The following is a 27423-nucleotide window of genomic DNA, read 5'->3' on the forward strand; positions in this document are numbered from 1 at the left end:
GACCTGGCTGTAAGGAAGACTTTCTCCCACACATCGTTAGAGACATTTCAGTGACTTTTAACCCACCCACGGCAACGGTTTTTGGTCTAGTTTCGGGGGCAAAGAAGTGGTTTTGGAAAATGCTCTTTCAGTAAGCTGTCCGTTTGCCTGTAATTGTGTTAACTCAGGGTAAGGCGTTCTTTGTTCTGTCTGTTTGGGATCTTGGATGCGGATAGCGTTTTATTTTAATACATGTTGATATATTGGTGTCCCGATGGTGTGGTTGGTTTTGGGTCTGCCTGATCTCGCTTTGGTTGAAAGTGACCTGACTAAAATATTCCTTAGGCACTAGGGGTGTGCCGATATATCGTCCCGCGATATATCGCGATACGTTTTCGTGACGATATGTATCGTTTTGGGGGAAAAAAATATCAAATTTTTTTTTTTTTACAATAATAATAATCAGGCTTGAAAACAGCCCCGAGGTGAAAAGGGTGACAACATGTTGTTTTTTTTCGGGTCAGGTGTCACACTATTGCCCTATTTGGATTCAAAACGGCTATTGTAGCTGAAAAGCTACAAGTTTGCGTCTGAATAATGCAAAAACAGAATCATTTGTTTGCATTTTCTCTCCCCCATATATTTTTATAATAAAAAAGTGCGTATCGTATCGTATCGAAATCGTATCGAAGTTGTGAGCCAAATATCGTATCGTATCGTTTGGTGAAATTAGTGTATCGGCACACCCCTATTAGGCACAATAGTAGTTAGTGATAATATTAATTCCACACATGAGAACAAATGCTCATTTTGTACGAGATTTTGGCCATGGACTCTTGGACCTCACTGTACATGCAGAAACACAGGGGCAAGGCATTGCTCATATAGGCAGACAGAGAGAAACACACACACACACACACACCCCCCCCCACACACACACACACACACACAGATGCCTCCCTCCTGCCTACACACGTATACACATTCGTCCATCAGCCAGTACTTGCTCCCACGTACCAACAGCCTTAATTGCCAATCCTGTGGCCTCTATTCTCCTCTGCTCAACATGGAGCCTGAGTCGCCTCCTCTCTCTCTCTCTCTCTCTCTCTCGCTCTCGCGTCCACGCCTCTGTATTTACCGGTCTCTTCTCCTTCTTTTTTTTTTTACCGGTCTGGTTGCCAGGGCGACAGTTGGACAAAATCAAGGCGGAGGCGCAGGAGAAAGGGGATCTGGGCCTGGTGGCGGAGAGCTCCCGTAGCAACCAGCGCATGATGTTCCAGCCCGCCGCTCTGACGGCAGGGGGCGTGTTCAGCAAATTGAAGGAGATTGCCAGCATGAGCGGTAACTCGGTGAGGCGCGCAATAACATTTTCATTAACCCCTTCAGACCGGGGAAGGCGTCTGGTGTCATTTTTAAGGTTTTAACCCACTTTTTAGCCATTATTTTATACTTTGGCTGGTCAAAAATAGCAGAGCTACAAGCTCACAGAGCATCACTTCGTGCCGCGCTATGAGCTTGTAGATCTGCTATTTTTTTTTTATTGTGACATTTTGTGGAAATGGAAAAAAAAAAAAATATATATATATATATTTTTTTTTTTAAGCGAATTTTTTTTACGGGGTCCCTAGAACAAAATATTTTGATGGTGGTCGGAGGCCAAATACATATAATTTTGGGGGTCCTTACCTTGACATGAAAAAGTTTGAGAACCATAGCAACATATTTTTTAAATCGGCCTCAGGTCTTAACGGGTTAAAGACACGAGCGAAAACGGACGCTGCCACATAAATGTTTTTCCACTCAATTTGCCTCGTGAAATTGCGGCTGCACCAAGGTTTCTTTTTTTCCTTTTTTTCAGACAGCCCGTGTAGATGCCGGTCGTGTTGTTTACGTAGCGAGGGAAACTTTTTTTTGTTAAAAAGGCAAAAAAAAAAAGAGGCTACAGTTCCTCCTCTAGGGTTGCTTTTCCATTTTCCACAGCTCCTTGTGAATAAGTCGTCAAGCCGTAGCAATGATTATTATTATTATTATTATTACTCCGAGGCCTCTTTGCGGGTGTGAACGTGCAGAGTCTCGGTGCCCGATGGTGACCTCTCCTCTCCTTTGTATTCTGTCTCTCCTCCAACCGCTGCTGCGTCTGTGAATCTCAATTTTCCCCTCTCGGGCTGCCTCAGGCCATGAATAAGAAAATTGACATCATCAAAGGCCTCTTTGTGGCGTGCCGCTTCTCCGAGGCCCGCTATATAGTCAGGTAAAACACACACACACACACACACACACACTCTGACTCACACAGTTTATGCATGGCTTCACATGCAGTACACACACGCTCCCATGGCTGCATGCATGACTAGAGATGCACACACACACGGAAATAAATACACACAGATTATCTCTTTCTCATACATACTGCCATATGCATACTCGGCTCACACACGACACGAGTTAATCCATTGAGACCGGGAACGCATCTGTGTCATTTTAGATTTTAACCATAGCCATTTTGGCAATTTCAAAAATAGCAGATATACAAGCTCGTAGCGCAGCACCGAGTGCCACACTACGAGCTTGTAGATCTGCTATTTTTGAAAAATCATGAAAATGTGTGCGAATCTTTGATTATATTATATATTTTTTTTTAAAGCAAACATTTGTTAAATCTTTTGTTCCAGGGACCTCCAGAAGCGAAGATTTGAGTAACAAATATTCGCTTTAAAAAAATAATATATATATTCAAAGATATGCACACATTTTCACGATTTAAAAAAATACTCGGTGCCGCGCTATGAGCTTGTACATTATGCTATTTTTGAATAGCCAAAGAATCTAAAAGTGACACACAGATGCTTTCCCGATCTTAATGGGTTAAGAAAAAAGGCACATGCAGCTCATGCACACACACACACACACACACACACACACACACACACACACACACACACACACACACACAGCACAAAGCCTCGTGGCTTGTCTGTCTAGCTGTCATCACTGGTACTGTAACGGGTGTGTCAGCGGGTGGGTTGATTGATTTGACGCTTTCTGATCGACTCTTTTGTTCGGTGGTGCTGGATCGACAGGTCCCTGGCGGGGAAGCTGAGGATCGGATTGGCCGAGCTGAGCGTCCTGGCAGCCCTGAGTCAGGCTGTCTGCCTCACCCCACCTGGACAAGGTGAGATGGAATAGTATTCTTGTTTGCTAACCACCTCAACAATTCAATCGATTATTTTTAAAAAAAAACTATTTTGCCGCTACAGAAAGCCTGGCTGGGTGACATATGATAAGGGTTAGGTTAGGTTGTGGATAGATCCTACAAAAGACTATGGAGCTCAGTCAAACTTTACTGTCTTAACATTGTTTTAGACAACTTTAGGAAGGCAAGTCCAAATGAGCAAACTACACTTTGGAAACCAAAAATACACAACCTGCAAATTACCAGCATTTACTAGCTACAGAAAAAGCAAGCCCAAAGGTGCTTAGTAAAAATATGCAGACTTGGCAACTATGACAATGCATGACAAAGCATAAATTGGCCCACATTTTAAAACACACACAGGTCGCTGGCCAAATGAAAGGACATGAATCCTCCTGGGTGAGCAAGTTCCCAGAGCGAGTGTACCTCTCAGGTGTTAAATTGTGTTGAAGGCCCCAGCAGCACACGGTTAGAACCTTGTCATGCTCATCCAGACAGCCAGAGACCATCTGTGCCTTGTTGTTGATGACTGCATTGTCACCCAGACACATGCAGTACAACAGCCGTTTCCATTCAGAAACACCTCTGCTTAGTGGATGATTCACTGTGTTTTCATATTTATTGGTGCTTTACTTGTTGTCTGATCACTTAAACCCTATGCTTGTTAAAGCAGCACTATATCACTTTATACAACTGATAACAACAACTATATAGCATATTCTGTCCCACAAAATGATAAAGCAATAACAATTATCATTCCATAAATGCATAGACTCAGGGGGGTCCCTGCTAGGGGATTCACTGTATTACCATGTATAGGGGAGACAAAGAGTTTCATCTTGGCATTTGCCAAGGCAGAAGTGCTAGTCAAGCGAAGACTGGCCAATCACAGCGCGTCCTCACCGGACGTGCTTGCAGAGACTCTTGGGTAATGAAGTCAAAGACGTTCGCTGCCATGTTATTTGTGTCCAAAGTGGCCACTGATACCTCAAAGTGCTGCTTTAACCGGAGTCGCTCAGGGCTCTATACTAGGGTCCCTGATGTTTTTACGTTGTGACGCGTTGTAAGCTTATAGATCTCCTATTTTTGGCCAATGTTCGACCTAGGATAAGGATCCTAGGATTCCAAGTGGTTAATACCTCTTTTTCTACAAGTGGAACCGTGCAGTGTTGACGTATTTAACAGGTTCTGGGTTCGTTTGCATACGCTATGATTCGGTTTCAGGTAAGCTTCTCGGAACCTAATTTGGGCTCACTGCTCAGAAGGTGGTACTAACCCTGCCTTTCTGCGAACCCAAAAATGAGGAAAGATAATTGGTCTGTAGAGGGGGGGAAAAAAGTAAAATAAATAAATAAATATATATAATAAATAAATAAATATATAAATAATATTAAAACAAAATAACCTGGCATGGCCAGACTAATATCACTAATAGCATTTCCCAGGGGCGAAAAAAAAAAAAAATGCCTCTGGTGATAAAGCGGTGCCAGACCGAATCTGCCGAGGGCTCTTTTTTTGCCATGGCAGATTTGTCTGGTTTCCAGGCTAAAATAACACAGGATCTGATGAGCATTTACATGTCATGGTTTGGTATTCAGCATGCGTCTGTGTGTGCGTCTGTGTGTGTGTATGTGTGCTCAGGCTCTCTGCTCTGATCAGACCTAGAATCAACCTAACACACCACTACACTGACGTGAACTCCTGATTAATTCACAGCTTATTAGTATTCATGGCCTCCCTCTGCACCTTTTTGGAGATATGCCTTTTTAATAAGGGTCAATTAAACCACAGGGTTTATGGGAGATTTGCCTTGATCAGTGTCTTGGCAAATGTTCTTCTTTGTTTTTTTTTAATTTAAAAACCGTTGCATATTTATGTCACGTGCTATTTTAAAACAGGCTGGTCAATTAGGAGGGTAATTGTAATTCATATCACAGCTGTTTCTTTTTTTCTCCTCCCTCTATTAACCCATTCAATCCGGGAACGCATCTGTGTCATTTTACTTTGGCTATTCAAAATTAGGAGATCTACAAGTTCCTAGCGCGGCACCGAGTGCTGCGCTACGAGCTTGTAGATCTGCAATATTTGGAAAAATATTGAACATTAATTTTGTGCAAATCTTTCAATACATATATTTTTTTAAAACATCATTTTTTTTCATCATTTTTTTTTTCACTATTGTGGCCCCCAGCCCAATCTAGTTGAATACCCCTGACTTAAACCCTATGCTTGTTAAAGCAGCACTATATCACTTTATACATATATACATATATGTATAAATGCATACATATATACATATTTGATGGGGTCGGCGGCCAAATACAAAAGTTTGAGAACCACTAATATAGCAACATAAGTTTTTCCGAAAATTGTTAGGATTTAGAAGACATTTGTAAAGATTTGCACAAAGTTTCACGATTTCTCAAAAATAGCAGATAAACAAGCTCGGCTATGAGCTTGTAGATATCTGCTATTTTTGAATAGCTAAAGAAATCTTAAAAATGACACAGATGCGTTCCAGGTCTTAATGGATTAACGGCCCTGTTCCACCTCCCAAACAACAAAAGATGATGTTGTACAGAAAAACGTTCAAAGTGATTCGACTAGGAGCTTTATGAATAATGGGGTGTATGTGTGTGTGGGTGTGTGTGGGTGTGGGTGTGTGTGTGTGTGTGTGATGATCTATTCTTTTTCTTCTCCTCTAGATTTCCCCCCCGCTGTGCTGGATGCCGGGAAAGGCATGAGTGCGGAGAGCAAGAAGGCCTGGATCGACGAGAAGAGTCTCATTCTGAAGCAGACCTACTGGTGAGAGATGAACCAACGCTCCACCAACACTGTTCTGTCCATGACTCATGTCTCAACACTGTCCCCACTTGACCGTCTCAACACCATAGACCAGTGGTTCTCAATTTGTTTGACAATTTAAGGAGTTTTAAGACCTTTTTTCTTGAAAAATGTGTTTTCACTGTGATACAGATGACTAGGAATAATACTATGCATTGATAGCCTGGCTCCAGCCCTTGAATTCAGGGTGTGGTGGTGACGCTGTAGAAGGCGGAGGTTTTCTCGGTTGAAAATCCAACCGGCGGCCCTGCCCGATCGAGATAATGCAGTATGAACCAATCGCCAAAGAGTTCCCACTTTGGCCACGCCCCCCATCTCAGAAAAAACTGGGGTTTCAACTAAGGGCTTTCAGACTGAATAATGGAGTGAAACGAAATGAAAATTCACGCTGAGTGTCAGATTAATGCATTGATTCAAGCCAGAACACATATCGATCGATTGATCATGAATATAATCATGCTCTGAGAGTACAGTCCACCACCACCCGTTGAGCTGCCCTGCCTGCATTGACATTCACTTTCAACCTTCACAAGGAATCACTGATCTCGTCTTGGGGACGGACTGTGCCCAAGAGTTTGGCGGGGGGGGCGGAATTTAAACGCCAATATATCAGTGGATTAAGCATTTCAATCCGGGAACGCATCTGTGCCATTTGGCTATTCAAAAATAGCAGATCTACAAGCTCATAGCGCGGCACCGAGTGCCGCGCTACGAGCTTGTAGATCTGCTATTTATTATTTTTATTGTGAAAATGTGTGCAAATCTTTGAATATTTATATATATATTTTTAACATTTTTAAAGGGATACTTCACTTTCACATAAAATAAACATTTAAAAAATATATTAAAAATAAATGAAAAAAGTAATGGAAAAATCACGGCCCCCTCACGCATTAGAGTGTCCTACTAATGTGTGAGGGGGCCTTTATTTTGCCATAACTTCTTTCATTTTTTTTTTATATATTTTTTTAATGTTTATTTTATGTGAAAGTGAAGTATCCCTTTACCTAAAATCTTTGCTTCTGGGGATTCTACAAATGTCATCTAAATTTTATTTTTTTAAATTATTTTTTTTAATTTTTCCATGTCAAGGACCCCCAAAATGGTATGTATTTGTCCGCGGACCCCCTCCCCATCTTAAAATATTTTGTTCCAGGGACCCCCAGAAGCAAAGAATTTAGTTAAAAATGTATACTGTATGTATATATTCAAAGATTTGCACAAATGTTCATGAGTTTTTCAAAAATAGCAGATCTACAAGCTCATTGCGTGGCACTCGGTGATGCGCTATGAGCTTGTAAATCTGCTATTTTTGAATAGCCAAAGAAATCTTAAAATGACACAGATGTGTTCCCGGTCTTAATGGCTTAAAATGCTGATGCTGAAGTATTTTATTTTGAAGAAGAAACTTGATAAGTTGATATTGGTGGATATTTATTGCTTTGTTATATTTCCATCCTTTTATGTCTCTTTGATATGATGTCTCCTCTCTCCCGTTTTTAGTGAGTTGCCCAATTATGAAGTCATTATTCCAGTCATGCTGAAGGAGGGCATAGACCAGCTTCCCAAGCACTGCAAGCTCACTCCAGGTAAACCAACACTCTTTGTGTTATCCTTTCAGCATGGCTTTTGAGTGGTGCCAACCACTCCTACATTTGACCTTGTGTCTCTGTCTGTCCGTCCGTATGTTCGAGCACGGCCTCAACAGCTGCAGCTGATTGCAACACAAGGATGCAACCAGTTACACTAATTCAAAGGCTTCAAACCACTCTCTTCACACTGGGTGGGATTTTAATTTTATTTTTATCTGTCCTGCTGTACTGTCTGTTTCCCAAACTTGCTTATAAAATATTCAATCAATCATCAATGACTCAGGATGAAGTCAAAAGAAGTGCATTGTTGGCAAATAAGTTTTGACTTTAACCCATTAAAACCGGGAAGGCATCTGCGTCATTTGACCGTTGGCTATTCAAAAATAGCAGATATACAAGCTCACAGCGCACTACTTCGTGCCGCACTGCGAGCTTGTACATCTGCCATTTTTTTACATTTAAAAAAAGAGAAAAGTAAAATCTTTAACTCTTTGACTGCCAATAACGAGATTTCTCGTCATATTTTGCTTAGGCGACGAGAATAGCGAGATTTTCGATTTTTGCTTTGGCTGTTCAAAAATAGCAGATATACAAGCGCACAACTGTCACATTTTTATGAACATTGTGAGAACTACTGATTTAGAGGGCATTTGTAGAATCGGCCTCAGGTCTTAACACATTGACCGCCGGGCCCGTAGTTCTACGGGCCGTTAAATCCAACGGTTAAGCGCCGATCCCGTAGCCTACGGGCTGTGGTGCTTTTTCCTTTTTTTTCGATTATTTTTTTTTTTTCAATTTTCTAGGGGGACCATTTTCAGTGTAACACCACCCGATGTCGACCGGAAGTGCGATCCCGTTTTTTGTTTCCCGTCTGCCTCCATTCTAAGTCGTACACAAAAAGCCCTGTAAAAGCCCCTGTAAACATGTAGTTTTTCATCCTCGCATTTCCCATGTTAACATAAACGGTCAGAAAAAAACAAAAAACAACAATAAAACGTTGGCACTGGTGAGTACATTATGAGATTAACCTCTGGCGGTCAATGTGTTAACTCATTCACTGCCAGAACATTTTTATTTTTGCGTTTGACAAACTGCCAGAGATTTTTCATAGAAAAAAAAAGTACTCAGGAGCCAAGATACAAAATGTTTAAGTTTTAAGTTAACAAGGAAGTGGATTGGAGTCTAGATCTTCAACAAATCATATCTCCTTGGTCTTTAGGTTTAAAATTAAATAAATAAATAAGAAAAAAAAAAGTCGTTTTAGTCGTTCTTGGCAGTGGAGGCTTAAAGGACAAAAGTCGTTTTAGTCGTTCTAGGCAGTGAATGAGTTAATGGGTTAACCCATTAAAACCAGGAAAGCATCTGTGTAATTTTAATATCTATCTATATCTACCTCTATCTCTATATATATATGAACGTTTTTCAGAAAACGCTTAGGATTTAGAACAGTAGTTCTCAAAAATCTTGAAAGTGTTATGAAAAATGTTGAATAATTTAACACAAATCTTCTATTCTGGGGGGGTCTGGGTGGGGGGTGAGGGGTCCGCGGCCAAATACTGGGGGTCCTTTGGCACGAAATAGTTTGAGAGCTGCTGATTTAGAATGCATTTAGTCGGCCCTCAGGTCTAAATAGTTTAGTACAGTAGTGTATTACAACCATGGTTTCTCTCTCTAGTTGGCACGGGTTCAACAGCCAGCAGAGTTGCTCTGTCCAAGGGTGTGATGCACTGCCCGACTCTGCATACTCTATCTCTACTCTGTCTCAGTAAAGAAAAATATATACACTACGCTTTTAGTGGACTGTCCAGTCTCTCCAGCAGGAAGAGAAACGGTCTGAAGTGAAGTAGCACCATTACCTGTTGAGACTTAATAATAATAACAATACATCAGACTTATAGAGCACCTTTTATGCCTATCTATCCTGTGCACGCAAACTCAAGTACCTGATGTTGTTTGTACTGTATGGTGTCCCATTAACTCATTCAGTGCCAAGTAAATAAATAAATGCATGTAAATAACTAGAGGTGTTCCGTCTAGCCGCTGGCGCGGGGCTCTCGTCTAGTAGGCTGTAGACGTTCATTGCAACAGCGGTGCGCGGAGGCGAAAGCGAAACGTAACGTTGTCTTGACGGAGAGAGCATGGTCGAGTGACCATCAGTTTGTATTGAGAGATAGAGCATGAGGACCCGTATGAACCACGCCGACCCACAAACACACACACAGCCGCGCATGCGTGCCACTCTCTATTGTATATTAGGATAGCCCAGAGTGCCAGCGATTTTTTCGTTTTCCTTACATTTAGTAGTAGTAGTAGTAGTAACAGAATATTTATATCCCTCATGATAGATCCCAGGACGGTTGGTAAACACGGAGAGGTTCACTGTGCTTTCGCGAGGAAGAAAAAAATAAGGCACAGCGACCCCTCGTTCGCTTGTTACAGGCTGTTGAATATAGCATGTCTCGTCAAAAATGCAGGGGGGGAAAAAAGACCAAGATAACAGCTGTTTCCCCAAATATGCTAAACAGGAAGTGGATGGAGGAGAAAATCTTGCGGATTACGTGATCTCCTGGATCTGTGTGATCCAACACTGGAATACCACTGAAAACACAGTTTGGACGTGTACACGTTTTTGGCGCTCTGGGCTTTGGGGAAAAAAATGGACGCGTACACGTCAATGGCACTGAATGAGTTAAGTGGTGGAAGTATTAACTCATTCACTGCCAGAACTTTTTTTTTTTGCGTTTGCCCACTGCCAGAGATTTTTAATTAAAAAAAAAAAGTACTCAGGAGCCGAGATACAAAATGTTTAAGTTTTAAGTTAACAAGGAAGTGGATGGGAGTCTAGATCTTCAACAAATCATATCTCCTTGGTCTTTGGGTTAAAAAACAAATAAATAAATAAGAAAAAAAAAAAAAAAAAAAATTAAAAGTCGTTTTAGTCGTTCTTGGCAGAGGGGGCTTAAAGGACAGAAGTCGTTTTAGTCGTTCTAGGCAGGGAATGAGTTAAAATAGTACCTGGCACAAAACATTTTCAGAGGGGGGGGGGGGGTCCGCGGCCAAATGCATTAAATTTTTGTGGGTTCTTGACATGAAAAAGTCTTGAGAACTACTGATTTTAGAAGGCATTTGAAGAATCGGAGGTCATAGGATGCGCCCTCTTCATTATGCCGTGGTCATAGGGATAATGACCATTAGCATACAGGGATGGAGAATTGGCACCGGGCACACGTACAGTATACCGTACGAGACAAATTAAACTTGCTGCTAGGTTTGCTCTCTACAGCCCACTCGGGCTCCGGTACTTAAACTGTCAATTGGCGGTTTGGTCTGGAAAGTCTACCTGGCTGATAAAAAAAACACAAACACTAATGATCAGCTTCTGTGTCTGGTGGAGCCAGAAAAAAGAAAAGGGGAAAAAAAAGGTCAGGTTGGGGATAATAGCTGGATAATGTTAATGGCATTACTAAAGCTCCATATAGCCCCCACTGGAGGCTCTATTTTATTTAGTATGCTTCATTATTTACGGCTACATGTGCTGCTGCTTACCGTCGGAGCCACAAATGGGACTGAATTATTATATATATATATTATATATATTATATATATTATTCTCCCGACCGCGTTGTTCTCTTCATGAAGCCGTTAACGGTGTTTCAAACGTATAGTTGCATCGAGTCCTTGTTGTCCTTGAACCTGTCATTGTAGCTGAAGAACCACATGAAACCGTAGCCTCCCTGTTCTGGCCAGGGAGGATGTCTTTCCCAGGTGTTTCGCCAATTCAGACAGGGTTTTGAGGTTGTTTAGGCATTATTTCTGTGAGGTTAGGGTTAAGGTTAGGGTTAGGCATAGTGTTTGTGAGGTCAGGGTTAAGGTTAGGGTTAGGCATAGTGTTTATGAGGTCAGGGTTAGGGTTAGGCATAGTGTTTGTGAGGTCAGGGTTAGGGTTAGGCATAGTGTTTGTGAGGTTAGGGTTAGGCATAGTGTTTGTGAGGTTAAGGTAAGTGAAATTAAATGTTAGGGTTTAAGCGTGATCAAGGCGAAACACCAAGGAAAGAGGGAGTCCCTTTCTGGCCATGTCATAATAACAAGTGAACATTCGGAAATGGACATTTATGACGTTATGGCGTTGATGTGAGCTTGTAGATCGTCTGGTTTCGTTGATTTGGTGTAGAAGGAAAAAAAAGGATAATGGCTAAGCCCTATTTTAAATGTAATCATACTATGATGTCCCACAGCAAGAATAGCTGATCTACAAGCTACATTTTTTTTAAATGACATGCCCACAATGGGGCACGCCAGGTTCAAAGTGCTTAAACACATTTTCACACAACTGTGCAAAGTGCAAAACGCGGCGCCTGCCCAAAGCAAAAGGTGGAAAGTTCTCCTCAGGCAGGCAAACTCGGAACAATGACTTCACTAACATATTCATGACTCATGAAAAATGGACGACGGATGGAGGAGTCGCTGAGTGTTCTAGCCTTTTACATTTTTTTTTTTTTTTTTGCCCCCCCCCTCCCCCGCAGTCTTCATGTCTTTACGGTTGTGGTTTTCTCACCCCAGGCGTGCCTCTGAGACCCATGCTGGCCCACCCCACCAAAGGAGTCGGCGAGGTGCTGAAGAAGTTCGACGAGGCGACGTTCACCTGCGAGTACAAGTACGACGGCGAGCGAGCACAGGTGCGTGGCGTGGGAGGAAGGGTGTTAACCCATTGAGACCTGAGAAGATTCTAGAAATGTCTTCTAAATCCTAACAGTTTTTTGAAAAAAATAAAAAATAAATATTTTCGAGATTTTTCAAAAACAGCAGATATACAAGCTCATAGCGCGGCACTCGGTGCCGCGCTATGAGCTTGTATATCTGCTGTTTTTGAATAGCCTAAAGAAATCTAAAAGTGACACAGATGCGTTCCAGGTATCAATGGGTTAATAATATATGGAGGAGGGGGGAGAGCAAATGTTGTTTTTTTTCTTCCCACGCCTACAGACATTTAAACATATGCCTGCTGAGAACTGTATTATGCATATTAGCCTTTGGCTGCTTTATGTACACACTATATGATCTTTAATTTATGCGAGGGATTGTGTGTTCTATTTTTATTGTGTCTATCAGTGTTTTGTATGTGCATGACCATGCTTGCGTATGTTTGTCATTTTGTGTGTGTGTGTGTGTGTGTGTGTGTGTGTGTGTGTGTGTGTGTGTGTGTGTGCATGCATGCATGCATGCATGACCATGCGTGTGTGTGTGTGTGTGTGTGTGTGCTATTGCAGTGATTCTCAACCTGTGGGGTGCCGTGAGGATAAGTGGGCCCCCAAATAATTGGCAAAACACAAGATTTTATTGAAATTATAACATTAATCAAAAGAAACTTAAAACAAACAAAAACGTCACTGTATGTTTTCTTTAAAAACCTTGAAAAAATGTGTCATTGTGATGCCGATAAAGTATACTATGTTGGGTTCCATTGATCTAATCCGGAACACGATCGATTGATCATTAAAACATTTTTTTAATAAAATCTTCGCTTCTGGGGGTCCCTGGAACAAAATATTCTGAGATGGGGGTCCGTGGCCAAATACGTTTTGGGGGGTCCTTGACATGAAAACGTTTGAGAACCACTCGTATAGAAACATACGTTTTTTTTCAGAAAACCGTCAGGATTTAGAAGACATTTTGCAGAATCGGAACCTCAGGCCTCAATGGGTTAACACGGGGCGGACGCGTTAAGTGGTCAGATGGGTGGGCCGACCTGATGATCCAGAAAAGGTTGAGAGAGAACCAGCTGTGCTATTGTTGTATAGAGATGAAGCATAACGCCATGCTGTTCCTCCAGGCCTGCAGGTAGAGGAGAGAGAGAGGACATCATGGAGAGGGACGCAAGGATACAGAGAGAGAGAGAGAGGAAGAGTAAATAGAACAATACAGAGAGACAGGGACAGAGTCACGGAGAGAGAGAGAGGCAGAGGAGAGCACGTTTTCAAGCCTGATTTATACATCGCCCGGAAATAGCCGATCTACTGTACAAGCTCACAATGCGTTGCGCCTGCAAAGCGCTGTGAGCTCATAGATCGTGTATTTGAATTAAGCAATAGAGGGGGAGGAGAGGGGGTGGGGTGGACGTAAGGGGGAGATGTAGAAAGAGGCACATCACAAGGTTTTGTACCCCCCCCCCGCCCCCCTCTCCTTCTCCTCCTCCCTCCCTCCCTCCATCCCTTTCGGCGGAGTCGTTAATTTTTCTAAAGTCACGCCAATAAGCCGCTGCCCTTCCAATGTAATTCAGTGACTGAGGAAAGGAAAGGAGGGAGAGACAGGCAGGCAGGCAGACAGACAGACCGGCAGACAGACAGACAGACAGAGAGCGGCTAAGAGCAGAGGACAGAGGGAGAATGAGACATAATGCATAGAAACTGTGATGTTAACAAATTGGAGACGACAGACAGGCAGACAGACAGACAGACAGACAGACAGACAGACAGACAGACAGACACCAATTGGGAGGAGAGTGAGTCAGAGCTATACAATGACGTCTGCTTCTGTGTGTGTGTGGGGGGGGTGCACTGCCGCAGAAAGCCAGCAGGGGGACTCAAAGGCTGCACACAGGTCAAGTTACAGTGTGTGTGTGTGTGTGTGTGCAATTTACACACATATATTACAACGCGCCAATACACAAGTGTCGCCTTTTGCAGGTTGGGGGGGGGGGGGGGTAGTATTAGACGCCCACGGCTGCCTGGCCTCATGCATTATTCACATGTATCTTAAAAGATGAGTCCAAAAAGCACACAGGTCTCCTAAAGGGGGAGCAGGGGAGCTTCATCACCGCACCACGTCTGAACCGACGCCTCTGAAATGATATTGGTTAATTAAACACCCTCCCCCTCCCCTCTCTCTCTCTCTCTCCCCCTCCCTCTATCTTCTCCTCCTGCCAATAGATCCACATACTGGAGAGCGGAGAGGTGCGAATCTTCAGCCGTAACCAAGAGGACAACACCAGCAAGTACCCTGATATCATCTCCCGAATCCCCAAGGTAAACCGCTGAATGTCACTGCACACACGCGCACACACGCTTACATGCACGCGCGCGTACACACACACACACACACACACACACGTGCGTTTACATACTTGTGAGGACGTCAACATTTTGTGTACAGCATTGAAAATAGCGCTGCGATGCGCTGCCACCTGTAAATCTCTAATCCTAACCTTAATATCATTTTAGTCTTTTCCTATTTGTAAGCCTAACTCCCCAAATGTGTTTTAACCATAAAAACAAGCATTTCTTTCTAGTGAGGAACCAGGAAAACTGTCCTCACAATATCTATTTCTCACATTTTAACTATATACTTGTGGGGACATTTGGCTCTCACAAGTACAGTAATACAAGCACGCACGCATGCACGCACAACACACACACACGCATGCCTCAGATGCACGCGCACACAAACAAACAAACAAACACACACACATGAACGCACGTCTCAGATACGCACGCACGCACAACGCCATGAGCCCCTCCCCTGTCATGGAGCTCTCTGGTCCACCCAGACCCTCCCCTCAGTGAGGGAACACTCTGGCCCACCCACACGCTGCCTAATGGGTTTGTGTGCCATCCATATTAACCCATTGAGACCTGAAGCCGATTCTACATGTCTCCTAAATCCCAACAGTTTTCTGAAAAACGTATGTTTCTATATCAGTGGTGCTCAATATTTTTCATGTCAAGGACCCCCAAAATGATATGTGTTTGGCCGTGGACCCCCATCAAAATATGTTGTTCCAGGGACCCCAAGAAGCAAAGATTTTAGTTAAAAATGTTCGCTTTGAAAATATATATATTCAAAGATTTGCACACATTTTCACGAATTTTCAAAAATAGCAGATCTACAAGCTCGTAGCGCGGCACTCGGTGCCGCGCTATGAGCTTGTATATCTGCTATTTTTGAATAGCCCAAAGTGTAAAATAATGCTTTTTAGCTCAAATCTAAAAATGACACAGTTCCAGGTCTTAATGGGTTAAATCCTTTACACCCACTATGTTCCTGTTTCTGATCCTCCTCTGCCTCACTCCACCACTCTGTCTCACTGTGCATCTCTCTTAGAGTTCTCAGGGGGGCCGACCCGAGCCCACAATCTATGCTAGTCGGGCCGGGCCAAGCCTCGGGTTCCGTAAAAAAAAATACAAATAAATTAAATAATCTACTACCCCCCAAAAAATTAAATTCAACTGCCTGCCCCTAGTGGCCTAACGGTAAGGCCGACGGAAATGGTAGTGGATGTGTTGGATGCAGCTCAAAGTGAACTTTACTCGGGTATCTAGTTTGACGCCGTCCTACCTTCCTAGCCCGGGTTATATAAAGAAAAACGGGCGACACAGGCCAAAACTCAATCGAAAATCGGCGATCGAAAATCAGCTAAAGTGGCCGTTTTCAAGATGTTTTTGGCCATTATCTCTGGAACAGAAGGTGCAATCTGCTCAGTTCAAAGCTTGTTGGATGCGTGACTTTGAGGACATCAAGCACATAATGACACATTTTCCGGGTTTTCTGGTTTTCTGGCCTAAATGTATGGTAATTGTCTCTCTCTCTGTCTCTCTCTGTCTCTCTCCGTCTGTCTGTCTGTCTGTCTGTCTGTCTGTCTGTCTGTCTGTCTGTCTGTCTGTCTGTCTGTCTGTCTGTCTGTCTGTCTCTCTCACTGTGTATTTCTCTCTCACTGCATCTCTCTCTCTCTCTCTCTCTCTCTCTTGGTTCTGTCTCTATAATTTTCACTTGTCTCTTCAGGGCGGTATCTGTGAAGGTTCTTTTTTTCCTTGGTACCTGAAAGGCGTCCTTAAAAAGCTATCAGTTTGTTGTGGTGACTTCACTAATGGCCTGCGTCTCTCTCTATCTGAAAGCCCTCTTCTCTCGCTCTTCTTGCTGGGCTTGTATCTTCTTTTACTCGACTCTCACTCTCCGTCTCATTTCTTCACTCATTCCCTCTCTGTGTTGTTGTGTTGTTCCTTATCCCCTCCTTCCCATTCCATCTGGCCATCCAGCCCATCCATCTCTCTGTGTGTCTCTCCTCCTCTCTCCTCCTCTCTCCTCCTAACACCCAGCCATTTGTGGAGGTGTAAACGTGTAATGACAGTGGTGGAAGAAGTACTCTCATTTTTGGGCGGTGAAACCGCCCCTATAAGTGAGATTTGGAAGAATGTACAAATATCTTGGGCAGTGAAACCGCCCCTGAAAGTGAGGTTTGGAAATTTGTACAATTATCCTGCGCTGTGATTGGCCAATCACAATCTATTCAGGACTGTGATTGGCCAGTGTCACATGACACATGTGCATAGCCCTATATAAGCAACCATAACTTAAAAAAAACCAAGAATTGTTTTTTTTAAGTTATGGTTTTGTCCATCATAAAGAGTGTTTCAATAAATGTATTTATCTTTTGTACATGATTGATCGACTCCATTCAGTATTGTGATTAGCTAGCAAGACACATGCTGTGATTGGCTAGTGATACATATGACGAAACTAATCTAAAACCACTGTGATGTCACACTAGTATATTACTTAGATACTGTCCATTTCGTGAGAACAGTAAAGTAGAAGTCAAAGATCACTATGGCTGAAATGAGAAAAGGGAAAACCGATATTGAGAAGAAAATAGAAAGTCTTCCTAGAAGTGGCTCTTTCAGATCAAAGCATATATCAGAAAAGGTTAAAGATGGAATTGTGACAAAGCACAGATCTGTCCAAGGTTACAGAAGAATTTTTATTTTTTGTACATCATTGGTTGACTCCATTCAGTATTGTGGTTAGCTAGGAAGACACCGCCCACTTCACACAGGGTGTGATTTTTTTTTTACTTAAAGGGATTCTAGGCAACTTCAGAGATCAAATAAAGAAAAAAACTATTGTCAAACAGTTAGTACCGTTGACTGACAATTCAGCCAATCAGCAGTTCATTCTCCTTCAGCCAATCAGCAACTCATTTTCCCCAGCACCAGCTAATATGACGCAAGGGGACTTTAGAAGGGGCTATGCCGAAAATAGGTTGCTTTATTCGGATACATACGTGTCACTGCCCGCCCCTGCCGGTTCTCTTTATTTTTAAATAGGCTCCGTCATGATTAATTGACCACATATATGAAGTTAAACAACTAAATTCTATCCAAATGCTATCTTAAAAGTAAATTCTGTGCCTCAAAAAAGAAGCTTGAGAGCGTTTTAAAGTTTTAAAACCGAAAGTAAAAACACTGCAGAGAAAACAATGGCTGCCGTTCCATTTCTGTCGGCTGCACTCGGTTCCACTCGGTTTCACTCAAACTCGCCACACGGACGCACACGGACGCGCACATGTGTGCGTTTCATTTACGTCCCGGACAGAGCCGGATACCCGGATGTCAAAACATAAATAGTAGGGAAAATACGGATTTCAGAAAGAGGACTGCGTTTCAATGCAGGAAAACACCCCAGCATCATTATATAGTGGCTGATAGAGGGGGGAAAATGCAAAATATATATATATAAATATTTTTAAATTTAGGCTTAAAGTTACCTAGAATCCCTTTGAGTAAAAGTATCAATAACGCGATATAGGAATACTTTGTTACAAGTCCTGTACCAAAAGTAAAAGTACTCATTATGCAGAATGTCCCATTTCACAAGTTTTGAAAGGTGTGTGTGTGTGTGTGTATATATATATATGTCACAGGGTGTTTGGAGAGCCAGGGTGATTGAAGACAGAGCGCTTGTTTTTAGGCACGGGGCTTCGGGGCGATGCGGGGCTTTTCGAGACAGGGTTTATTAGCGAGGCTCGTGAGGAGGAGGAGGAGAACGGCGCTGCGATGCGGGGGGTTATTACGCGAGGCTCGCGAGGAAGAGGAGCCTCCTCCTCCTCCTCCTCCTCCTCGCGTTTTAAACCGTCCCGTCCTCTCCTTCTCTCCTTCTCCTCCGAGGAGGAGGAGGAGAAGGAGAGCGCGGAGAGGCGGGGCTTTGATGCGCCGACGGAGAGTGGAGACCTGTCTTTTGTTGTTCCCCCCCACATAGCAACCATAATATCTATGAGGGGAACGCTGAACACGCGTTCACACGCACGGCGCGCCGACTTAGTGGAGCTTGAGGCCGAGGAAGTGCGCCCTCGCGCCTCCGGGCGCGAGTGCCCGCACTGACCGGCCGACGCTCCACTAGTCGACTCAGCGCCGTTTGATTTGTAAACCGATAGGGACAGAATAGTTCTTTTCATGGATCACTGTGTGTGTGTGTGTGTGTGTGTGTGTGTGTGTGTGTGTGTGTGTGTGTGTGTGTGTGTGTGTGTGTGTGTGTGTGTGTGTGTGTGTGTGTGTGTGTGTGTGTGTGTGTGTGTGTGTGTGTGTGTGTGTGTGTGTGTGTGTGTGTGTGTGTGTGTGTCAGGGAGAAACTAAAACAAAAGCCAGCAGAACACAATAAAAGTATCTTAACAGTCCATTGAAAGCATGTGCGCGTGTGCGTGCGCGCGTGTGTGTGTGTGTGTGTGTGTGGTAGCGGCCATATATGCTTGTGCACAAGCCTGGCTTGTGGCTCTCTCTAGTGTCTAGTGTTGCTTCTACAGAATTGCTGGGTGGGTGGTAAAAACGAGCGAGCCTTCTTCAATCACCCTGGTTCTCCATTCACCCTGTAACATATATATATATATATATATATATATATATATATATATATATATTTATTTTATTATTATTTTGAATCCTTTGAAAATAGCAGATCTACAAGCTCACAACGCGTCACGATGCGGTGCGTTGAGAGATGGTAGATTGTCTATTTTCAAATAGCCAAAGTATATACAGTATAGGGCTGAAGTGGTTAATGCATGTTTTGTAATAATGAAAATCTACAAAGTAACTAGTAACTAAAGTTTTCAAATAATTGTAGTGGAGTAAAAAGTACAATATTTGCCTCTGAGATGTAGTGGAGTAGGAGCATAAAGTACCGGTATTGAAAATATTACTTAACCCATTTAGGGGCGGGAACCCCTATTTGTAACTATACCTTCCAAGAGGTTGGGGTTGTTGATGCTATGTACTGTACAGTATATAGCAACATATATATATATATTTTTTCTTTTTTTGGATAAGTATTTGAAGTTTTTCAGAAAATGTAGGTCAGGATTTTATTTAGGAGGCGTTTTTTAGTAAATGTGTGATCACTGTGTAATGATCTCTGTCTGTCTGTCTGTCTGGTGTACCAGGTGAAGAAGGACTCTGTGGTGTCCTGTGTGCTGGACTCTGAGGCGGTGGCCTGGGACACAGAGAAGAAACAGATCCTACCCTTCCAGGTCCTCACCACCAGGAAGAGAAAGGTACCGGATGAGAGTAGGGGTGTTGGAAAAAATCGATTCGAATACGAATCGCGATTCTACTGTTGGACGATTCAGAATCGATTCTTTTTTTTTTTTTTTTTGAGGATCTTGGATTTACCTTTGTGTGTTTACATTATTATCAGTTGATAAAACCTTTACAATTATAAAAGCTACATAAATGTACTCTGTTCTCATGCCAGCAGATTGGAGTAGATCCTGAAATCCTATGTTTTGAATCGAGAATAGTTTTGAATCGAGAATCGTTTACATAAATGTACTCTGTTCTCATGCCAGCAGATTGGAGTAGATCCTGAAGATTCAAAAGCTTTTGAATCGAAAAAAAAAAACAATTTTGAATCGAGAATTGTTTGTTTTGAAAAAATCGGAATCGTGACCCCAAGAATCGGAATCGAATCGTGAGATAGCAGACGATTCACAGCCCTAGATGAGAGGCTTATATAGGGGTTGTTCTCCCCGGTGTTTCGCCCAGGTCCACGTGGTTTAGAGGTTGGGGGGTTAAAGGAAAATTCCGGAGTGTGTTTATCTTACCTTTTTATATGATATTACTATATCCTAGGACGGAGTGGTACAGTAGAAAAATGTCATAACTCCATCCCGAGTCCACCGCAGCTAAAATGTATATTATTTTGTTCATATCTGACTTTCCCTAATGACAGAAAACTGTCCCACAGTGTTTTTTGTCCCAAATGTGCCGCCGTAGTGTTTACACGTTGATCACACGGGCGAAATCTCGGGCTTGCGAGACTTCCGGAGGGAGGGGGCGCGTCTCACACAAACACCCTGGACAGTTTTATGTCATTAGGAAATTCAGATATGAATTAGCCTGACACTCAGCCTGACACTCAGCCTGAATTTTCATTTAGTTTCACTCCATTATTCAGTCTGAAAGCCCTCTATAAGTGCAGACGTTTTCTGAGGTGGGGGCGTGGCCAAAGTTGGGACTCTTTGGCGATTGGTTCATACTGGATTATCCCGATCCCGATTCGTCGTACAGATTTTCAACCGAGAAACCCCCCGCCTTCGACACCGTCACCAGACCCTGAATGCGAGGCAAGCGATTCAGGGGGTGGAGCCAGGCTAGATATGAATTAAAAAAAGATATAAAATACGCGATCTAGAGCAGTGGTTCTCAAACTTTTTCATGTCAAGGACCCCCAAATTGACACTTATTAGCCCGCGGACCCCCATTTGAAAAGATAAGCCAGGGACCCCCATAAGAGAAGATTTTTACAGCTCTAGCAGTGATTCTCAATCATTGTAATTTAAGGACCCCCCAGTTTGACATGCATTAGGCTACGGACCCCCATTTAATGGCAATTCTATCTCTGGGACCCCAATTCATATTGTAAAATCAATGTTAATTTAACTCTGAGAGTGTACAAATGGAACCAAATGGACCCTAGCGGGTCCATTTGGTTCCATTTGTACACTCTCAGAGTTACAGACCCATAAGGGTCCATTTGGTTCCATTTGTACATTTAGCTGGGGAACCCCTGGTATCCCCTCAAGTACCCCTGGGGGTCCCCGGACCCCACTTTGAGAACCAATGATCTAGAGCATGGACCGTCCCCTCTGGTTTTTAGCTGCGGTGGACTCGAGGTGGAGTTATGACATGTATCTACTGTAACACTCCGTCCTAGGATATAGTCATATTTTATAAACGTACTACGGAATTCACCTTTTAAGGTTCGTTTTAGGCATAGTTTTTGTGAAGTTAAAGGTTCGGGTTTAGGCGCCACCTGGGCGACACAAACCAAAGGAAGAGGGAGTCCCGGTTGTTGTCACCAAAGCCCCCAGAACCCTTTTCGTTTTTTTTCTGGCGCCTCTGTATCACACCTACACAGTAACACGTTGAGTGTTGATTTAAGTGTTAACAAAACCTCTCGGGTCTACTTTCTGACTTGAATTAACACTAATTAATTTCATCTCCCGTTTTGTGTGTTCTTTTTAATTGTGTTATTATTTAAAGTTTTTGGGGAGGATAGGTGAGACACCAGGACGCATCGGTAAAGCTTAATTTACCACACGGGTGTCGCAATCTGTCGCATGCTGAAAATATCAGCTCAACAAGGTCCCGACTGTGTCAACGTCGTCTGCTATATTCGGCGGCACGAAAAAAAAAAAGTTGCTCGACAAAGTTTCAAATCAGGCTCCAGCAATGGGTGAGGACATCAACATTTTGAGCAGAGTTAGATGTTCAGTTCATATTGTTTCTGAAGTTTTGTTTTAGTTTCAAAGATCCAAAATAAAGCAATCCAAGGCACTCTTCAAAAAGGTTAATATAATGTTCATATAATGCTTTTCTTTCCTGAGAAATAAAATGTACTTGGAGGGGTGGGGGGGGGGAGAAAGGGTAGTTCATCAGTGGAACAATTAGCAAACAAACATGTCTGGGTCTCATATGGCCTTCTCCAGGGCATCGCATGTCTTGAAAGAAGTCTTTCATATTATAGCTTTTCATCCTTTTTGAAGAGTTGCCTCGGATTCTGTTTCTTTTGTATTTTTGATGCACCGTCCTCCCAACTTTGCTTCACTAGACCTTAAGCCCCATTTACGCTTTGTTGTTCCACTGTGACGCGCGGCGAAAATAGCCGATCGACAAGCTCACAACGTGTCGCGTCCGCGACACGTTGTGAGCTTGTCGATCGGCTATTTTCCGCGCCGTGCGACACCGTTCGTACCACGAAGCATAAATTAAGCATTAGAGCGCCGTTGCCCTCTTATTTTCTTTTAGTTTGTCAGAGGGGAGTTTGTTTCTGGGTTTATCACGGACCCCCCCCCTCCCACACACACACACACACACACACACACCTCCCACTCGTTTTCAACAGGAGACTGCTCATCTACAGCAGTGGTTCTCAAACTTTTTCATGTCGAGGACCCCCAAATGGACACTTATTAGACCGCTGACCCCCATTTGAAAAGATATGCCAGGGACCCCCATAAGAGAAGATTTGTACGGCTCTAGCATTTTAATTTCAAGCACCCCCCCCAGTTTACCATGCATTAGGGCTACGGACCCCTTAATGTCAATTAGATCTCTGGGACCCACATTTATATCGTAAAATCAATGTTAATTTAACTCAGAGTTACAGACCCATAAGGGTCCATTTGGTTCCATTTGTACACTCTCAGAGTTACAAACCAATAAGGGTCCATTTGGTTCCATTGGTAGACTCGGAGACAGAGTTACAGACCCATAAGGGTCCATTCGGTTTCATTTGTACACTCTCAGAGTTACAGACCATAAGGGTCCATTTGGTTCCATTGGTACACTCAGAGACAGAGTTACAGACCCATAAGGGTCCATTTGGTTTCATTGGTACATTCAGAGACAGAGTTACAGACCCATAAGGGTCCATTTGGTTCCATTTGTACACTCTCAGAGTTACAAACCCATAAGGGTCCATTTGGTTCCATTGGTACACTCAGAGACAGAGTTACAGACCCATAAGGGTCCATTAGGTTTCATTTGTACACTCAGAGACGGAGTTACTGTACATACTGGACCCATAAGGGTCCATTTGGTTCCTTTGGTACACTCTCGGAGTTACAGGCTCATAAGGGTCCATTTGGGTCCATTTGGTTCCTTTGGTACACTTTTGATTGATTGATTGAAATTTTTATTAGGCAAAAGAATGTAAAACAACACAGTTACATTTATAATGCTTTTGTCTAAAAGGTCCGGCCAAAAAAGTCCTTGCGGACTTGTTTCCGTTGGGGTCCTTGAATTCTTGAATTTCAAGTGTCCTTGAAAACACTCTCGGAGTTACAGGCCCATAAGGGTCCATTTGGTTCCTTTGGTACACTCATGGAGTTACAGGCCCATAAGGGTCCATTTGGTTCCTCACTACTATCCATCATTTAGCTGGGGGACCCCCTGGAACTCCCTCACGGACACCCGGGGGTCCCCGGACCCCACTTTGAGAACCAATGTTCTACAGTACCTGCTTTTATTGTGCCGTTGGAACTCTGCAGAACGCACACACACAACAGGATAAATGTAAAGAGGAACAACATGCGGGGTAAAGAAGAATGGGGGGGGCGGGGGGGTGTGGGGGCGATGCTCACTGCTGAAGATGAATGGTTGTAAATCAAAGCAGGGATAGTTTTTTTCCTTTGTACCAATTCCCAAGGTTGTTTGTGAATTAAACGCACGTTATTTGCATATCGTCTCTGTCGTGTGGAAACCCCATCCACGACTGTATGTTTTCCAGGATTCAAATCCAAAAGTAGCAGATCTACAAGCTCAAAACGCGGCGCGAAGCCACGCGTTTCGAGCTTGTGGATCTGGTGCTTTTGTGTGACGATGTAGGGTGTTAATTTACGAAAAAACACACACACAAAGTTAGAATTTGGAGATAAGAGGTTTCTTTTTTTTATTCTTAATGTTTTTATCCCACGATTTTTGTTACCCATTTTTTTTCACCCTGTGCCAATGCCTAAGCTGTAGACATCCTGGGCGCTACTCTCCCTCTGCCAGCCTGGGGAGAGATAAGAGGTTTCTGCACGATATTATTGCAAAAGGGAGATACTTGGCGTGTGCGACTGACTGTGCATGTTAACGTACAAACCCACGTGTGTGTGCGCGCACATCCTGCCTGGGTACTACTGTGTGTGGTGTGGTATATCCCATGCATGTTTAGTGTGTGTGTGTGTGTGTGCGTGTGTGGCTGTGCGTGCGCTCACGTGCACATCTCTTCTCTCTGTCCCCCACAGGACGTGGACGCCTCGGAGATCAAAGTGCAAGTGTGCGTGTACGCCTTCGACGTGCTCTATCTCAACGGAGAGGTGAGAGAGAGATAGAGAGAGAGATAGAGAGAGAGATAGAGCGAGGGAGAGAGAGAGAGAGAGAGAGGGAGCCTTCTGGCAGCCATGAAAATATTACCACGCCAATTACAGACAGTCCCCTCAGCCTGTGTGTGTGTGTGTGTGTGTGTGTGTGTGTGTGTGTGTGTGTGTGTGTGTGTGTGTGTGTGTGTGTGTGTGTGTGTGTGTGTGTGTGTGTGTGTGTGTGTGTGTGTGTGTGTGTGTGTGTGTGTGTGTGTGTGTGTGTGTGTGTGTGTGTGTGTGTGTGTGTGTGTGTGTGTGTGTGTGTGTGTGTGTGGGGGGCTTGCTTGCCCTCAACAACCCCCCCAACGGTCATTTTAAGATGTCTTTGGCTATTCAAAAATCAGATCTACAAGCTCATAGCGCGGCACAGAGTGCCGCGCTATGAGCTTGTAGATCTGCTTTTTTGGGGGGGAAAATGTGTGTACGGTAAATCTTTGAATATGTGTATTTTTAAACTCAAATCTTTGCTTCTGGGGATTCTTCAAATGTCTTCTAACAGTTTATTGAAAAAAACGTATGTTGCTGTAATATCGGTGGTTCTCAAACCTTTGTCATGTCCATGGACCCCCAAAATTATATGTATTTGGCCGTGGACCCCCCATCTCAAAATATGTTGTTCCAGGGACCCCCCCAGAAGCAAAGATTTGAGTTAAAATGTTCGCTTAAAAAAACTATACAAATATTCAAATATTTGCACAAATCTTCCACGATTTCCCCCCCCAAAAAATAGCAGATATACAAGCTCATAGCGCGGCACTCGGTGCCGCGCTATGAGCTTGTTTTTGAATATCCCAAAGAAGATCTTAAAATGACACACAGATGCGTTCCCGCTCTTAATGGCCTAAACAATACATTTGAAGCCACGACTCACGGCCCCTAACTAGATAATGATTATGACGGCCATTGTCATTCCAGAGATGGTCACGGCTCTTGTGTGAGAGATGGAGACTGTGTGTGTGTGTGTGTGTGTGTGTGTGTGTGTGTGTGTGTGTGTGTAACGGAGACTGTGAGTATGCGTTTCATGCTCATAATGATTGCAGTGCTCCAAGCTATGACTAGGAAATGATTGTGATGATGATATGCAATCTTGTGCTCTGTGTAACGGCGTGTGTGTGTGTGTGTGTGTGTGTGTGTGTGTGTGTGCGTGTGCAGTCACTGGTGCGTGAGCCCCTGTCGCGGCGCAGGGCTCTGCTCAGAGAGAGCTTCAGCGAGGTGGAAGGAGAGTTCGTGTTCGCCCGCTATATCGACTCAGACAACACAGACGCCATCGCCGAGTTCCTGGAGCAGTCAGTACGAGGTGTGTGTGTGTACTGTGTGTGTGTGTGTGTGTGTGTGTGTGTACTGTGTGTGTGTGTGTTTCACAGATGTGCTGTCATTTATGTATGTGCCCTGAATTTGTCTGGGAGTTGTTTGTGAACCTTTTTATCTTTGTGTGTGTGTCCTAAACGTGTGTGTGTGTGTGTGTGTGTGTGTGTGTGTGGGTGCACACTCACGTGTTCTTGACAAAGTTGAGTACCTTGTCCTTTGCCTGCTTGTATTATTCGATGTGAGCAATGAATAATAATAATGACAATAATACATTTTATTTATATTGCACTTTGTTTGAAATAAATCTCAAAGTGCTACAGTTCATAATAAAAACAGTTTAGAAAAGACAAAACAGCAAAAAAGACATCCACAAAAAACATCCTTAACCCACTGCCAGAATGAATAAATAAATACATTTATTATTTTTTATTTACTATGTAATTTTGGCGAAACATGCTATTTTCAACTGGGTATAACAAGAGAACGGGAGGTCACGATGACATTTTTTTTTCACTCCGTGATTAGCAACCATCAGGGGATCGATCATACTGGAGATAAGTATTCTGTGGTTCTTGAAAACTTTGTCCGAATGCTTAAAAATGCTGACAGAAGCTATCTGCCAGCATTAGAATGCCCCTGGCAGTGAATGTGTAATGGGTTAAAATCAAATGGCATAAGAGTAAAAAAAAACAGAAAAGCTAAACGAATGCTTTGTTTAAAAGGAAAGTGTTTAGTCCTCTTGTTGAAAACAAACAGCAGACTGTGGAGCTCTCGCATGGTCAGAGAGTGAGTGAGCTCCACAGTGACCATTTAGTGGCAATAGCTCGCACTAATTGGTCAGCCGCCGCTCGTGCCGAATGATTGGTTAGCTTGCTGATTGGTTTGTTGTTGGGTTGGCTCCCCGTATCGGCCCTGGGTCTGATATGGCAGCTAGCTGAAAAAAACAATCAGTGCAAAGCTTATTATCACCCCCTCACCCAGAACAGTATGTGTTAATGGTCTTTTACAGTGGTGGGAAAAAGTACTCAAATGTTTTACTTAACACATTGGGTGCCAAAACCGTATATATACGGTTTTGCGCATACTAACGTTGAGTGCCAAAACCGTATATATACGGTTTTTGAAAAAAAAAAAAAAAAAATTACTTTTTTTTTTTTTTTTTTTTTTTTAATTTTTTTTTTTTTTTTTCTTCACAGCAACAGGAAATATCACTCCTACAAGATTTAGACTCCAATCCACCTCCTGGTTAACTTATGACTTCAAAAACCTGTATCTCGGCTCCTGTGCACTTTTTTTTTTTACAATGTTAATTTAACTTTTTTGAACTGGCTGCAACT

The 27423-nt window shown here is 43.1% G+C and overlaps 1 protein-coding gene across 3 annotated transcripts in view; it reads left to right on the top strand.

The window, feature by feature from the left end:
* lig1 (ligase I, DNA, ATP-dependent) overlaps positions 1 to 27423 on the top strand; it is a 228321-nt gene that overhangs the window by 42111 nt on the left and 158787 nt on the right. For all 3 annotated transcript variants that reach the window (XM_080441105.1, XM_080441104.1, XM_080441106.1), the window contains 10 exons: positions 1162 to 1328; positions 2154 to 2230; positions 3060 to 3151; positions 5878 to 5977; positions 7520 to 7605; positions 12169 to 12284; positions 14535 to 14630; positions 19814 to 19924; positions 24665 to 24736; positions 25931 to 26075. In XM_080441105.1, the coding sequence (XP_080297231.1) occupies positions 1162 to 1328; positions 2154 to 2230; positions 3060 to 3151; positions 5878 to 5977; positions 7520 to 7605; positions 12169 to 12284; positions 14535 to 14630; positions 19814 to 19924; positions 24665 to 24736; positions 25931 to 26075 (1062 nt within the window). The remainder of the gene's footprint in view (positions 1 to 1161; positions 1329 to 2153; positions 2231 to 3059; positions 3152 to 5877; positions 5978 to 7519; positions 7606 to 12168; positions 12285 to 14534; positions 14631 to 19813; positions 19925 to 24664; positions 24737 to 25930; positions 26076 to 27423) is intronic.

This window comes from Gymnoscopelus braueri (genome assembly GCF_963280865.1).
Source record: "Gymnoscopelus braueri genome assembly, chromosome: 10".
NCBI lineage: Eukaryota > Metazoa > Chordata > Actinopteri > Myctophiformes > Myctophidae > Gymnoscopelus > Gymnoscopelus braueri.